Source organism: Chiloscyllium plagiosum, chromosome 12 (genome assembly GCF_004010195.1).
Source record: "Chiloscyllium plagiosum isolate BGI_BamShark_2017 chromosome 12, ASM401019v2, whole genome shotgun sequence".
In the NCBI taxonomy this organism is placed as follows: domain Eukaryota; kingdom Metazoa; phylum Chordata; class Chondrichthyes; order Orectolobiformes; family Hemiscylliidae; genus Chiloscyllium; species Chiloscyllium plagiosum.
Window position 1 is genome coordinate 193142 of NC_057721.1, and position 14567 is coordinate 207708.

A 14567-nucleotide genomic window follows, 5' to 3' on the forward strand; every position below is an offset into this window, starting at 1 on the left:
CAAGGATGTTGCTAGGACTCAACAATTATGAGTTTTGGGAGAGGTTGGACAAGCGAGGGCTTTTTTCTTTAGAGCATAGGAGTCTGAGGGGCAATCTTATAGAAGTGTATAAGGTCATGAGAGGCATGGATAAGATAAATGCACTCAGTCGTTTTGCCAGGGTTGGGGAATCGAGAACGAGAGGGCATCAGTTTAAGGTTAGAGGGGAAAGAATAAAAGGGAACCGGAGGGATAACCTTTTTACACAGAGGGTGGTACACAGATGGAATAAGCTGCCAGCGGAAGTGGTTGACTCAGGTACATGAACAACATTTAAAAGGCAGTTGGACAAACACATGGATAGGAAGGTTTTAGGAGGATATGGGCCAAGTGCAGGGAAATGGGGTTAGCATGGACCAACATTTTGACTGGCATGAACCAGTTTTGGCCAAAGCGACTGTCTCCATACTGTGGGGCTCCATGGCTTCATGACTCTATGACAGATCCCATCTGTTGATTGGTAGGTTTTGAGCTCCTAGAGTAATGGTGGTCCTTGTTAAACAGGTTCAGGCCCAGCCAGGGATCCCGTGCAGCCAACCTCCACCAGGGACCCAGTACAAACTTGTGGAGTGACACAAACAATGATGCACATTCCAGAGGGGTGACCCTTCCATGGACTGAGAGGGCTGGGGGGACAAATCATCTTCAATGCAGCAACTGAGGAGACCCTGAAGACTTGCATTCACTTTTTGGTTGTACAGAACTTGTGACCAGCTGAGTAAAATGCACATTCTATGGAAGCTTTTCATTTTACATTCACCAGAACAATGAACAAGAATACAGGGGGAACTAACATTCCTGCTGCATGAAGGGAAGCATGCTGACCAGTCTTTCCAGACTGAAATAAAATTTATGCTCACATTGTCTGTTTCGACTCAGTCAATTGCTGGCTCAATCCTCAGCACAATGTCCTGACCAATAGGAATGGTTTCAAATGCTTTGTTTCAAATTCAAACAGTCTGACAGTTGACTGTCAATCATCACTGATTGGCACATTCTCCATTACAAACTCTATTCAGAGCTCAGTCCACTTGCCAACCAATTGGCATTCTCCTTTCGTGTAGCATAAATACTGGCTTTCTTGCATATTGGTATTCTTGTGAATGGTCCTGAAATCTTTGATAAAGTATATATGTTTTCCAGCAGTAGTCAGATTATAAATAAGTAATTGCGTGATGCCATTGATTAGATACAGCAAAACAGAAATGAACCAAGTTTAGGAATAAAATTTATTACAAGAAAAATATTTACATTTCCTGTATATTAACATGCAGATGTCATACACATGAATGTTGAGATGAAACTGGACACAGGCAAGTACCACTTGATGAATATTTACATTATCCTGACATTCTCTTTCACAATGTTATTGATTATCCTTCTGCACCAATCGGAAAGCCTCGAGAAACTCATTGAAATCTATGCTGCCGTCCTTGTTGAAGTCAATACTCCGAGCCAGATCATCGATACACTCATCGTTCATGTCAATGTGCAGATGGGAACTGAACAATCTCCAGGTCTGGCGAAATTCCTCAATGGATATCATTCCTAGTGGGAAAAGTTTGGTGCTGATTACTGGGCAAGGTGACTTTGTTCCTCTGCCATATCGCTTTGAGGGCACTCCCCCAACTGGACAGTAAAGCACTCTGCCTGATTATGAAGGGGAATCTGGTCCACCGCATATCACACTGCAGCTTGAACATCCCAGTCATGGAGGTTTCAACAAGGGTCTCACAAACTCAACAAGTTACCACCAACCACCCCATGCTCTGTCTCCCTCTACCTTCACTTCCTTTCTTTCTACCTTTACTCCTCTCCCTTTACCTTCATTCTCTCTATCTTCACTCTCCCCTCTCTCTACCTTCACTCCCCTCTCTCTATCTTCGTTCTATCTTTACTCCCTTTACGTTCACTCCCTTCCCTCTACTTTTACTTCCCTCTCTTTCTCTACCTTCTTTCATTCTCTACCTTCATTCTCTTTCTCTCTACCTTTACTCCCTCTTTCTACTTTTACTTCCATCTCTCTATTTTCATTCTTTCGCTCTCTGCCTTCATTCTCTCTCTCTACTTTCATTGCCCTTTCTCTTTACCTTCACTGCCTCTCTATCTTCACACCCGTCTCTCTCTCCCTTCACTTCCTAATCTCTCTCCCTTCATTCCCAATCTCTCTATCTTCATTGTCAGGGACACTCTCCAGGACATTCTGGGAGTTGTCAACTCTGTTTTACACTTTACCAGTGCCAATACATCTGCTGGCATTGGCTGGTAACTGGTAAACATGGGCTTTATTGGAACCGAGGGATCTTATATATTGCCATCATTTCCTCATTAGGGATACCAATCTTAAATGCTATTTCATCCTATAATTCTAACAAATATGGCAGTGTGTCTCTGGTTTAAGGTAAAATGAAGGATGATTAACGATTTAGAGGATGTTTTGCTAGAAAGAGTGTGTAAGGTGTTCACAGCTGGAAACGGTGGCAGCAACATCTGTGTTTCCAGTGGTTGGAAAATCTCCAAAATCCTAAAAATGTTTTCCGATCATCAGGATGTAAAATCAGCCGATCCAAAAAAAAGATGAGCAGGTCAGGTGAATTGGCCATGCTAAATTGTCCATAGGGTTAGGTGCATTAGGGGTGGGGGAGTGGGTCTGGGTGGGTCGGTGTGGACTTGTTGGGCCAAATGGCCTGCTTCCCTACTGTAGGGGATCTAATCTAATCTAAACAGGTGTTTAGATTAAACTGTCCATTGCCTTCAAAAATAAAAGAGATTCAGGGTCTCAAGGATAGATAATCAGCACTTCTGCCTGGATACAAGACCCATGTGATTCACATTGCCACAAAGATACCTTTAGAAATACCTCTGGAAAATCACAGATTTGGAAATATCTCTGGACAATCAGCCAGGATATGGTGGTGGGGGGCAGGGGGGGACAGAGAGAGACAGAGACAGAGAGAGAAAGAGAGTGACCAGCTGGATCTTGACAGTCAATGCTTAGTTTGAAAAGATTACATTCCCTGTGGATGTCAAATGAGGCTGAGAGGATGGGTTTTCAAGAAAACCCTCAACATGAGAGACAACTCTGGAATTACATACTACCAGGCTGGGAGTGGAAATGAAGAGATGTAAACACTTCCTTATGAATCACATTGGACTGGAATGGGAAGCATTTAATGTCTACGTAAGGAACTGTGTGTCATGTAATTGTGAAATGGAATTTCTATCATATTTAAAGTTTAAGAGGAAATTTCATTTCTGTTAGTTTAAAGGCTAAATTCCTGACATAAATATTGTTTAGTCCATGTTGCTCATGTTCCGTTTGTTACAGTAAAAGTCTTACAAAACTTTACGTCATCCTTCCAGCTCTCTCTGGAATCATTAACAAAATTGATTTAAAAGTTGAACAGATATTTTGATTTACCTGAGTGATCTTTATCAATCATTCCAAAGATAATTTCCAGATCTGCCCGATGCCTGTACATAGTTTCAATCAGGTTTGGTTGAACCTGCATGTTAAAGTCAGACAGTCAACACAATTTAATGTCTCTTGTTGAACTCTTTTTGTGCTTCAAGCCACTGTTACTCAATGTAAATCATTATCAGTGCATCAACATTTATCACTCAAACAACATCACACAAACATTATCTGGCCATTGTCAAGCTGTTGCTTGTGCGATCTTGCTAAGCACCAGTGGGTAGATCCATTTCCAATGTTACACCAGTAAATAACATGGTAAACATACACGACACCGGCTGCAGTCCACTTTGGTGGCGAATGATGCAGTATGTAAATATAAATCTTTACTGTTTAGCACAAAACTGTTGGTGGGATTCCTTTTATTAAATTCCCAAAACATTTGTATAAAAGTTTCAAATTGTCACTGCTGTCCTATGGAGGTTATATCTCCTCGACTGCTTTGAAATGGGATTTCGACCAGTGTCTCTGTCGGCTGAGGGGCTTAGGGACATATTTGGAAGTGAAAACTCCCAACACCATCTAGAATGGAATCCCTACAGTGTGGAAACAGGCCCTTCAGCCCAACAAGTCCACACTTACCCTCTGAAGAATAACCCACTCAGGCCCATTCCCTTACCCTATTACTCCCCATTTACCCCTGACTTATGCACCTAATCTACACATCCCTGAACACTGTGGGCAATTTAGCGTGGCCAACTCACCTAACCTATACATCTTAGGATTGGGGGGGTAAACCCATGCAGACACGGGGAGAATGTGCAAACTCCACACAGACAGTCGCCAGAAGCTGGAATTGAACCCAGGCTCCTGGCGCTGTGAGGCAGCTTTGCCACCCTCTGGCTGAGGCAATCGCCATTTCAATCACTCAGAACATCAAAACCACACATCATGCAGTTTCCACAGGGTAGGACACTGAAAGTACCTTGCAAGATACATGTTGAGATATCACTGAAATCATAACACACTTCATACGCAGGAATTGGCTGGGAAGTGTAAACATCAGAGTGGCAAGTGTCTATGGTGAAGAGTCAGTGTTCTCAAACAGTCCTGATGTACTTACCTCAACACTGAGCCACGGAATGTTAGACTGTACTCTGATCCAACACATCTCGGACTCCAGCTACCTCACCCTCGCACTACCACCCCATAATCTCCTCAAACCTCCCTTCATCCTTGAAACCACACCCTCATGAACTCACCCAGCCTCGACCTCCCCCACACAACTTACTCTCCCGTCACCCCTCCTCACATACCTAGTCTCGCATCCCCTCTCACCCACACACGCACAGCCCTTTGCCTACACGTTATCTATCTGCCATCCTGCCCCCTCACTGACATACCTTCCACACTTCCCTTTTCTCTGCCCACCTTCACAAGGGGGCTCTGTGACATGGAATCTGTGTTTCCTGACTGGAATACTACAGCTACCAGTGTAGAAAGCAGCCCGTGCTGCCCGGAAAGAGCTGTTCCATTGCACTGCCAATAAACCACTCTGCATCATAAGATGATGAGAAGGTGACATTGTGACTGAATTGGGACAGAAATGAAGATCTTGACCGCAATTCGAATCTTCAGAAATAAGGATTCTGATCTTGATGGCAGATTTGGAAAAAGAGTGAGAGACTGAGACAAATTGAAAAGCTTTTCCACAGAGGCAGGCACAGGCAATATCGGCTGGAAAGAGTTTCTGACAATTTGTGGTAACTCCCCAGTGTCCTCCAAAAGGTAAAATAAATGATGATGCCATGCTTTCCTCCAACAGGATTCAAACTTTGTTCTATTATTGTGGTCAGGCTTCTCAAAGGCGAGGGGGCAATTACTTTGGTTTCACCTCTTTCATGGGCTGTTCAATCTGGAGATCTTCAAAGCTGGAGAGATAATCCACACTGCCCTCAGTATTGACCCGCACCAGCCTGGAGCGCAGAGTTCGCCAGGGCAAGTGTAAATGGAGCACCGATTCCACCGCCAACGCCCACTGACTCGTAGAAATCCTCCCTGCAAGCAAAATTGCAGAGCGACAGGAGCGTTAGGGCACAGAGGGAGGCCAGTTTACCCATTGTGTGTGTACTAGCTGTTTAAATGGGCATCTCATTTAGGGCCATCCTCCAGCTTCTCCCCCACCACCACCCCGACCCATAACAAATTGCTTATACTTGAATATGACGGAGAAAGTAAATGCTGGTTGTCTTTAAAGTAATTCATTTCTGTTATATAGAGTTATCTTTGGCCCATTGTGCCCACACCGGCTATCTATCATTAAAACTCTGTCCATACTAATCCCAGTGTCCAGTAATTGACCTGGCACTTTGTAATCTTTTTTTATTCACGCCCAGGCCGTGGGCATCACTGGCTGGATCAGCATTGATAGCCCATTCCTAATTGCTCTTGAGAAGGTGGTGGTGAGCTGCCTTCTTGAATTCACTGCAGTACGCCAGCTGTGGGTTGGTCCACAATGGCCTCAGCGAGGGAATTCCAGGATTCTAACCCTGTCACTGTGAAGGAATGGCGATATATTTCCAAGTCAGGGTTCTGCATTGCTTGGAAGGGAACCTAAAGCTGGTGGTGTTCCCATGAGTCTGCTGCCTTGTCCTTCTAGACAGAAGTGGCCATGGGTTTGGAAGATGCTGCTTAAGAGTCTTTGGTAAACTTCTGCAGTGCATATTGTAGATAGTACACACTGCTGCTACTGAGCACTGGTGATGGAGGGAGTGGATGCTTGTGGATGTAAATGAATCAAGTGGGCTGCTTTGCCCTGAATGGTGTCAAACTACTTGACTGTTGTTGGAGCTGCACCCATCCAGGCAAGTGGAATGTATTCCATTACACTCCTGACTTGTGGTTTGTAGATTGTGGACAGGCTTTGGGTGTCAGGAGGTGAGTTACTCGCTGCAGTATCCCTAGTTTCTGACTTGCTTTTGCAGCCACTGTATATGTGGCAAGTCCAGTTAGCTTTCTGGTCAATAGTAACCGCAGGGGGATTCAGTGATGGTAAGAGAATGTGGTTGGAAGCTCAGCTCAGAGTGCACTGGGACGCTGAGGTTGCAAACAGCCCAGATTCAGATTCAATTACAACCTCCTTGCTCTTGTATTCAATGTTTTGATTGACAAAGGGAATTCCAGGATTCCTATATACATCCTTTATCACCTTATCTATCTGTCCTGCTGTTTTCAAGAATATAAGGACATGCACACCAATCCTTTGTCCTGCCTATGGTCCTACCATGTCATATATACTCCCTTGCCTTGTTAGTCTTCCTAAAGTGACCTCACACCCTTCAGGATTGAATTCCATTTGCCACTGTTCTGCCCATCCGACCAGCCAGTCAATATTGTCCTGGCATCTCCTGTATACAGGCTTTCCGCCTTGCTATTTACCACAGGTTTCTGTGCCATCTGTAAGTGAACCTCCTACATCCAAGAGTAGACAGCAAGCTTTGTTAACCTGCCTTTGGCACATTTCACCATAACACCCTCCTGCACCAGCTCCTCCCCATTGCCCAGCTGGGTGGTTCACTTCCTGCTTTCATCCCCTTCCCTCGAAGTGTAGCAAGACAATCACCATCACTGGCACCTCCTCTCACTCTTGCAGCACTAGTTCAGGTGCTCCCCAAATATCTATCCTTGGCTCCTGTTATTCTTCATCTAAAATGCCATCCATCCTCAGCATCACTGAAAACCTAATGGCAGTCTTCAATTGTTTCCTAACAACATCTCACCAGCACTTCTCTCTCTCTCTCTCTCTCCATTGGAGTCGCAGGTAGATAGGATAGTGAAGAAGGCATTTGGTATGCTTTCCTTTATTGGTCAGAGTATTGAGTACAGGAGTTGGGAGGTCATGTTGCGGCTGTACAGGACATTGGTTAGGCCACTGTTGGAATATTGCGTGTAGTTCTGGTCTCCTTCCTATCGGAAAGATGTTGTGAAACTTGAAAGGGTTCAGAAAAGATTTACAAGGATGTTGCCAGGGTTGGAGGATTTGAGCTACAGGGAGAGCATCGGAGGCTGAGGGAAGACCCAATAGAGGTTTACAAAATTATTATGGGCATGGATAGGATAAATAGACAAAGTCTTTTCCCTGAGGTTGGGGAGTTCAGAACTAGAGGGCACAGGTTTAGGGGGAGAGGGGAAAGATATAAAAGAGACCTACGGGGCAACGTTTTCACACAGAGGGTGATTCGTGCATGGAATGAGCTGCCAGAGGATGTGGTGGAGGCTGGTACAATTGCAACATTTAAGAGGCATTTGGATGGGTATATGAGTAGGAAGGGTTTGGAGGGATATGGGCCGGGTGCTGGCAGGTGGGACTAGATTGGGTTGGGATATCTGGTCGGCATGGATGGGTTGTACAGAAGGGTCTGTTTCCATGCTGTACATCTCCATGACTCTATGACTCTATCTCTGATTTATCATGTTGCTTTGCTGACACCCAGAACTGTTCACCCAGAAATGTCCTCAAGCCAAATACTGGGGGAAGCTCTAAGTTTGTTGTGTTCCTTTGCTGCCAACCCAATTCCTCTCCCCGGGAATTTGTTTGAATCTGAATCTGTTTGCAATCTCAGCGTCCCAGTGCATCCTAAGCTGAGCTTCCAACCACACTCTCTTATCTTCACCAACACTGCCTACTTTGAGCTGCAGTTTAGTACATGCCTCTTCCCCTGTCTCAGCCTATTTGCTTTGACCAGGTCTCTCCTAAACTCAGCCTTGACTATTCCATTGTCCTTGAAGCTTCCTTAAGGCTGAACGCATGCAAAATTGTCATCACTCTCTTGATCTTTGAACTCAATCTTTGAAACTGGTCAACTGGTCACAGGGCCTACCAGTAGGGGTATTAACTGGGGTGCTAGCAGAAGATTGCAGGTTCCAATCCTGCTGTGATCATTTGGATAGCAAGGTGACTCAGCAGTTAGCACTCCTGCCTCAAGTGCGTGTGACCCAGGTTCAATTCCACCCTTGGACATGTGGAATTTGTATGTTCGCCCTGTGTCTGTGTCGGTTCTGCAGGCAGCTCCAGTTTCTTCTCATAATTCAGTGATGTGCAGGTTAGGTGGATTAACCATGGGAAATGCAGTGGCAGGAGATGAGTCTGGGTGGGATGCTCTTTGGAGGGTCAGTATGAGCCTGCTTTGACACTGTAGGGATTCTAAGAAACGCCCTGTTCAGGCTTTAACTTCTGATTCCTAAATCCTCTCCCAGCCGGGGAACAAAGTCTCTACTTGACAGGATTTGGAGATGCCGGTGTAGGACTGGGGTGTACAAAGTTAAAAATCACACAACACCAGGTTATAGTCCAACAGGTTTATTTGGAAGCACACCAATTAAACCTGGTGTTGTGTGATTTTTAACTTTCTACTTGACAGCCATCTGAATTGTCATCATCCTGTTTAAGTTCAGGATCAGATCTCTCTAATTTTTAAGGTTCTTTCCAGGAGGCCAGGGTTTAAACGTTACATCCTTTACTGCAACCATTTCATTTCTGGGTTCAGTAATTTCATATCCAGCTGCTTTGAGACCTTTATTACAGTTATGTCAGTAATCATCCAAAAAAAAAAGCCTGCATACCCCTTTTTAGTCAGTTCCCATACTCTTTCAAGGGCTTTCTGATTTTGGTCTTTGTGCTCAGAATGAGCTGGATGGATTTTGATTCTACCATTCAGAGGTTTTACCTTATATTCAAGGACATGCTATCACTTTGCCCCATAATCCAAATCTGACATCAGATTGCTCCTCCTGCATTGTTCTAGCTTCTCTTTTCACTCTCTACCTTTGAATCTCAAGGTCTATCCTGCCTTTTGGAAACATAATTCAAGTTTTTTTTTCATTTTCTCTTTCTTCCTGGGTTTTGCCTCTGACCCATTCCGGGCCTGAATCTTTTCTCGGCTATGTGTCAGTCTCAGGCAGCTACGCTGAATGTTTCTCACTGCAAGACCCAAAGATCTCTTAGGTATCTCACTGACTTTGTCTCATTAACTACCCCATCCTTAAGGTGCCCCCTTGCCTGATTCTAGCCCCACTCTCCCACTCACAGTTCGCTGACTCAACCTAAATAAAATCTAAATCTAACTTGTGCATACTTGGAGGGGGAAACAGATAGATTCTTGACCAACCGGGGATACAAGGATTACGGGAAAGGGCAGGAAAGTGGATGTGAGGAATATCATATCACAGCAGGCTCAAGGGGCCGAATGGCTTGCTCCTATTCCTATTTCTGATGGCCTTAACTCACCTCCCTCCCCCCCCCCACCCCCCCGCAGATAAATGCCAAGAGACCAACATCCCTGGCACCCTGTGCCATTTTAAAAAGACCGCTCTGCACACAGGTGAACACTGGCATCGCAAAGCTGCCCTGCACATCAAAGGTTCACCTTTCTGAAGACGTCAGATAAGGGGAAGGTGGTATCAATAGGACCTGGAGGTCCTAATGTTGGGGCAGTGGTGAGGTGGGGGGGAGAGGATTTGGGGATTCCCAGAGGAGAGTCAACCTCTTGTTGGAGTGTTGGCACAAGAGGCCATGTCATCAGATCCTGGCAGCTCACTCAGAGGTCACTGCCTGGGTCAGTATCACCTTCATAGTCCAGACGAACAGCCAGCAGTGTCATAAGAAGATCAATGACCTCCTTGGCTACATCAGGGTAAGTGCCAGATTCTTCTCTCTGCTACCTCACACTCATTCCCACTGTCTCTCTCTGCAACTGCACCCACCTCCTACCAAAGCTCTCTCACTATCAACTACAATATCGTCAGTCACTCACTGGTGCCCACCTCAACCCCCAAACCCTACCCTTGCTGCCAAATGTGCTGCCTTCTCATTCAGTCTTGACATCTCCCTATTTTATCTCCCAGGCTTCACCAACTGTGCCAGCTAGACAAGGAAGGTTGACTTCAACAAAATATATATATGTGTCCACTTATAGAGTCATACAGCATGGAAATATACCCTTCGGTCCAACCAGTCCATGTTGAACATAATCCCAATCTAACCTAGTCCCACTTGCTGGCACTTGGTTCATATCCCTCCAAGGTAAAAACAATGACTGCAGATGCTGGAAACCAGATTCTGGATTAGTGGTGCTGGAAGAGCACAGCAGTTCAGGCAGCATCCAAGGAGCTTTGAATTCGACGTTTTGGGCAAAAGCCCATCATCAGGAATAAAGGCAGTGAGCCTGGAGCGTGGAGAGATGCTCCAGGCTCACTGCCTTTATTCCTGATGAAGGGCTTTTGCCCAAAACGTCCATTTCGCTCCCCACCCTCCTCTAGCTTATCTCTCCACACTCCAGGCTCACTGCCTTTATTCCTGATGAAGGGCTTTTGCCCGAAACGTCGATTTCAAAGCTCCTTGGATGCTGCCTGAACTGCTGTGCTCTTCCAGCACCACTAATCCAGAATCATATCCCTCCAAACCTTTCCTATTCATTTACTTATCCAAATGCCTTTTAAATGTTGGAACTCTACCTGCACCCACTACTTCCTCTGTGTAAACAATTTGCCCTCATATATTTTTAAATCTCTCTCCCCTCACCTTAAAAATACACCCCTCAGTTTTGAAATCCCCCTGTCCTCGGGAAAAGACACCTACCATTTCCCCCATCCATGCCCCTCATGATTTTATAAACTTCTATAAGGTCACATCTCAACCTCCTACAGAAAGTCTCAGCCTATCCAGTCTTTCTTTATAACTCAAACCCTCCATTCCCAGCAACATCCTGGTAAATCTCTTCTGAACCCTCTCCAGCTTTTCTATAACAGGGAGGCCAGAATGGACACAGTACTCCAGAAGAGGCCTCACTAATATCCTGTACAATTTCAACATGAAGTCCCATCTCCTATACTCAAAGGTCTGAGCAATGAAGGCAAGCATGGTAAATGTCTTTTTCACCACCCTGTATATATGTGATACAAACTTCAAAGAATTATGTACCTGAACCCCTAGGTCCCTCTTTTTCACAACACTACCCAAGAATCTGGGGATGGCACGGTGGCTCAGTGGTTAGCACTGCTGCCTCAGGGACCGGGGTTTGATTCCTGCCTTGGGTGATTGTCTGTGTGGAAGTTGCACATTCTCCCCGTGTCTGCGTGGGTTTCCTCCGGGTGCTCATAGTGTTAGGTGCATTAATCAGGGGAAAATATAGTGCAGAGATCTAGGTGGGTTACTCTTGGGAGGTTTGGTGTGAACTTGTTGGGCTGAAGGGCCTGTTTCCATTGTGTAAGGAATTTAATCTAATCTCAGAATCAACACAAATCAACTTTAATGCAGCAAAGTTTAACAATCAGAAGCAAGCCCTTTTTTTTTCTCAGCTCATTACCTGTCTGATCTTTATCGTATTGTTTGAAGGCATCGATAACTTCGGATTTGTGTGCATAAAACTTCTCACGCAAGGACTTCAGGGCTGATGCTTCAACTACACTTACCCTTCGTGTGGGGGAAAAGAATGAACAGAATTAATGTGTAAGATTTCTTAAAGTTAAACAATGGGAACATCAAGTTTACACTGCAAATCAAAAACATTCCACAACTAAATACAAACTACTGTGAATGCTGGAACCATGAAATAAAATGGAGCAATAGAGTATAAAATCACAAGCATACATTTGAGAATAGTTGATAATATGAATGATACCAGATTTGGGAGCCCCTTCCCATTCTTCCTACCTCTCCCGCACTTTTGATGGTTTGCATTGTCTGTAATGAGCTTTGCCTGTAGATATCTGATTGGCTTGACTTACTGGTGATGGTTAATAGATAGAATTTTTTTTAAAAGCCATGGTGATTTGGTGATGGGTAAAAACCAATCAGAGCAAGAGCTTTTCTGAATATATTCAAAGAACAGAGCTGGGAACAACATGCCATTTCGAGCCTTGCAAAGGTGGCACAGTTGTTAGCACTGCTGCCTCACAGCACCAGAGACCCGGGTTCAATTCCCGCCTCAGGCAACTGACTGTGTGGAGTCTGCGTGGGTTTCCTCCGGGTGCTCCGGTTTCCTCCCACAGACCAAAAATGTGCAGGTTAGGTGAATTGGCCATGCTAAATTGCCCGTAGTGTTAGGTGAAGGGATAAATGTAGGGGAATGGGTCTGGGTGGGTTGCGCTTCGGCGGGTCGGTGTGGACTTGTTGGGCCGAAGGGCCTGTTTCCACACTGTAAGTAATCTAATCTAATCAATGTCATACAACACAGGAAAAGCTAAGAGAGTGAGCTCAGGATTCAATACCCCATCTAAAAGGCTGAATTGCAGGAGTTCATTGACAAATCCGGTGATCGCTTTCCATGCCTATCTATTGTGTTGCAGACATCACAGGTGTTACACAGTCATACAGTACGGAAACAGACCCCTTAGTCCAACTTGTCCATACCAATCAGATTTCCCAAACTAAACTAGTCCCATTTTCCTGTTTGTGGCCCATATCTCTGGAAATGTTTCCGTTTCATGTACCTGTCCAAATGTCTTTTAAATGCTGTAACTGTATTCACTTTTTCCACTTCCTCTGGCAGCTTGCTCCATACACGCACTACCCTCTGTGTGAAAAGGTTGCCCCTCAGGTCCCTTAAGCCATTTTCCTTAATCAAAAATACCAGTCCACCTCCTCCCTTGCCTCCCCTTCTATCCTTCCTATGGCATCAATACCTCAGAACATTGAGTTGCCAGTCCATTCCCTCCCCAGCCATGTTTCTGTAATAACTATGATTTCCCAGTCCCATGTACCCATCCATGCCCTGAGTTCATCAGCCTTACCTGTAAGACCTCTTACATTGAAATTAATACAATTTAATTCATCAGTCTTCCCCATGCTCATGTATGTCCTACTCTCTTTAGTTTCTGGACCAGCCTCAACTTTTTTTCTTGACTCACTACCATTTAGGATTCCACCCTGCCGGACTGGTTTAACCCCTCCCCAATAACTCCAGGAAATTTCCCTGCCAGGATATTGGCCCCCCTCCAGTTGAGGTACAACGTGCCTCTCCTGTTATAGGTCACTTCTGCCCCAGAAGAGATCCCAACAGTCCAAAAATCGGAATCCCTGCCCATTGCTGGGTACATCCCATGTCCGCTGCACTGAGCAGTTCGACCACCCAGGACTCACACTACGTCAAGGAAACCTGCTAATCTTCAAGGGACCGACATTGTGCTGCGGGAAATGATGGAATCACTTCAAATGCGTTCTGATATTCAGAGCAATTTCATTATTCTCTCACAAACAAATGGACACCACTGGTGAGGCCAGCAATTGTTACTCATTCCTCCAGGTCACTTCAAAGGTCAGTTCAGAATCAGTCACATTGCTGTGGGTCTGGAGTCATGTGTAGGACAAACCACATAACAACAGCAGTTTCCTTCTGTAAAGAACATTAATAAACCAGACAATAGTTTTTCCAAGTCACTACCACTGATCAACTGATCAAATCTAAATTGTACCAGCTGCCATGGTGAGATTGGAAACAGGCCCTCCATAGCAGCAGTGTTACTACTCTAGGGACATCACCACTACACCACCATAATGCCCATTTGGCAGAGGATTGTGCATGAGGGAGTGAGCACGGAGGGGTTTCCAAAACTAGAGGACTTGGTGCAAGAGGTGAAAACAGGAAGTGGGGACAGGCAAAGGGAGCAGGTTGATGTGTGAACCTGCCTCCCCCACACTCACTGACAGTACACCCCAGACGCTAACCCCTCGAGTGAACCTCCCTCCCCCACACTCACTGACACTACATCCCAGACCCTAACCCCTCATGTGAACCTGCCTCCCCCACACTTACACCCCAGACCCTAACCCCTCGAGTGAACCTCCCTCCCCCACACTCTCAGACAGTACATTCCAGACACTAACCCCTCAAGTGAACCTCCCTCCCCCGACACTCACAGACAGTACATGCCAGACCCTAACCCCTTGAGTGAACCTGCCTTCCCCACACTCTCAGACAGTACACCCCAGACGCTAACCCCTCAAGTGAACCTGCCTCCCCCACACTCTCAGACAGTATATCCCAGACCCTAACCCCTTGAGTTAACCTCCCTTACCCCACACTCTCAGACAGTACATCCCAGACCCTAACCCCTT

At 45.5% G+C, this 14567-nt stretch overlaps 1 protein-coding gene across 7 annotated transcripts in view; it reads right to left on the minus strand.

Moving 5' to 3' along the window:
* Positions 1–1262: 1262 nt before the first annotated feature.
* Positions 1263–14567, minus strand: part of ppef1 (protein phosphatase, EF-hand calcium binding domain 1) — an 82327-nt gene continuing 69022 nt past the window's right edge. For 5 of the 7 annotated variants that reach the window (XM_043700223.1, XM_043700224.1, XM_043700222.1 and 2 more), the window contains 4 exons: positions 11818–11924; positions 5349–5512; positions 3461–3545; positions 1263–1587 (listed from right to left, as the gene is read on the minus strand). In XM_043700223.1, the coding sequence (XP_043556158.1) occupies positions 1406–1587; positions 3461–3545; positions 5349–5512; positions 11818–11924 (538 nt within the window). In that variant the 3' untranslated portion in view covers positions 1263–1405. Of the gene's footprint in view, positions 1588–3460; positions 3546–5337; positions 5513–11817; positions 11925–14567 lie in introns of all 7 variants that reach the window. The other 2 variants (XR_006313107.1, XR_006313108.1) reach the window with 2 other exon arrangements.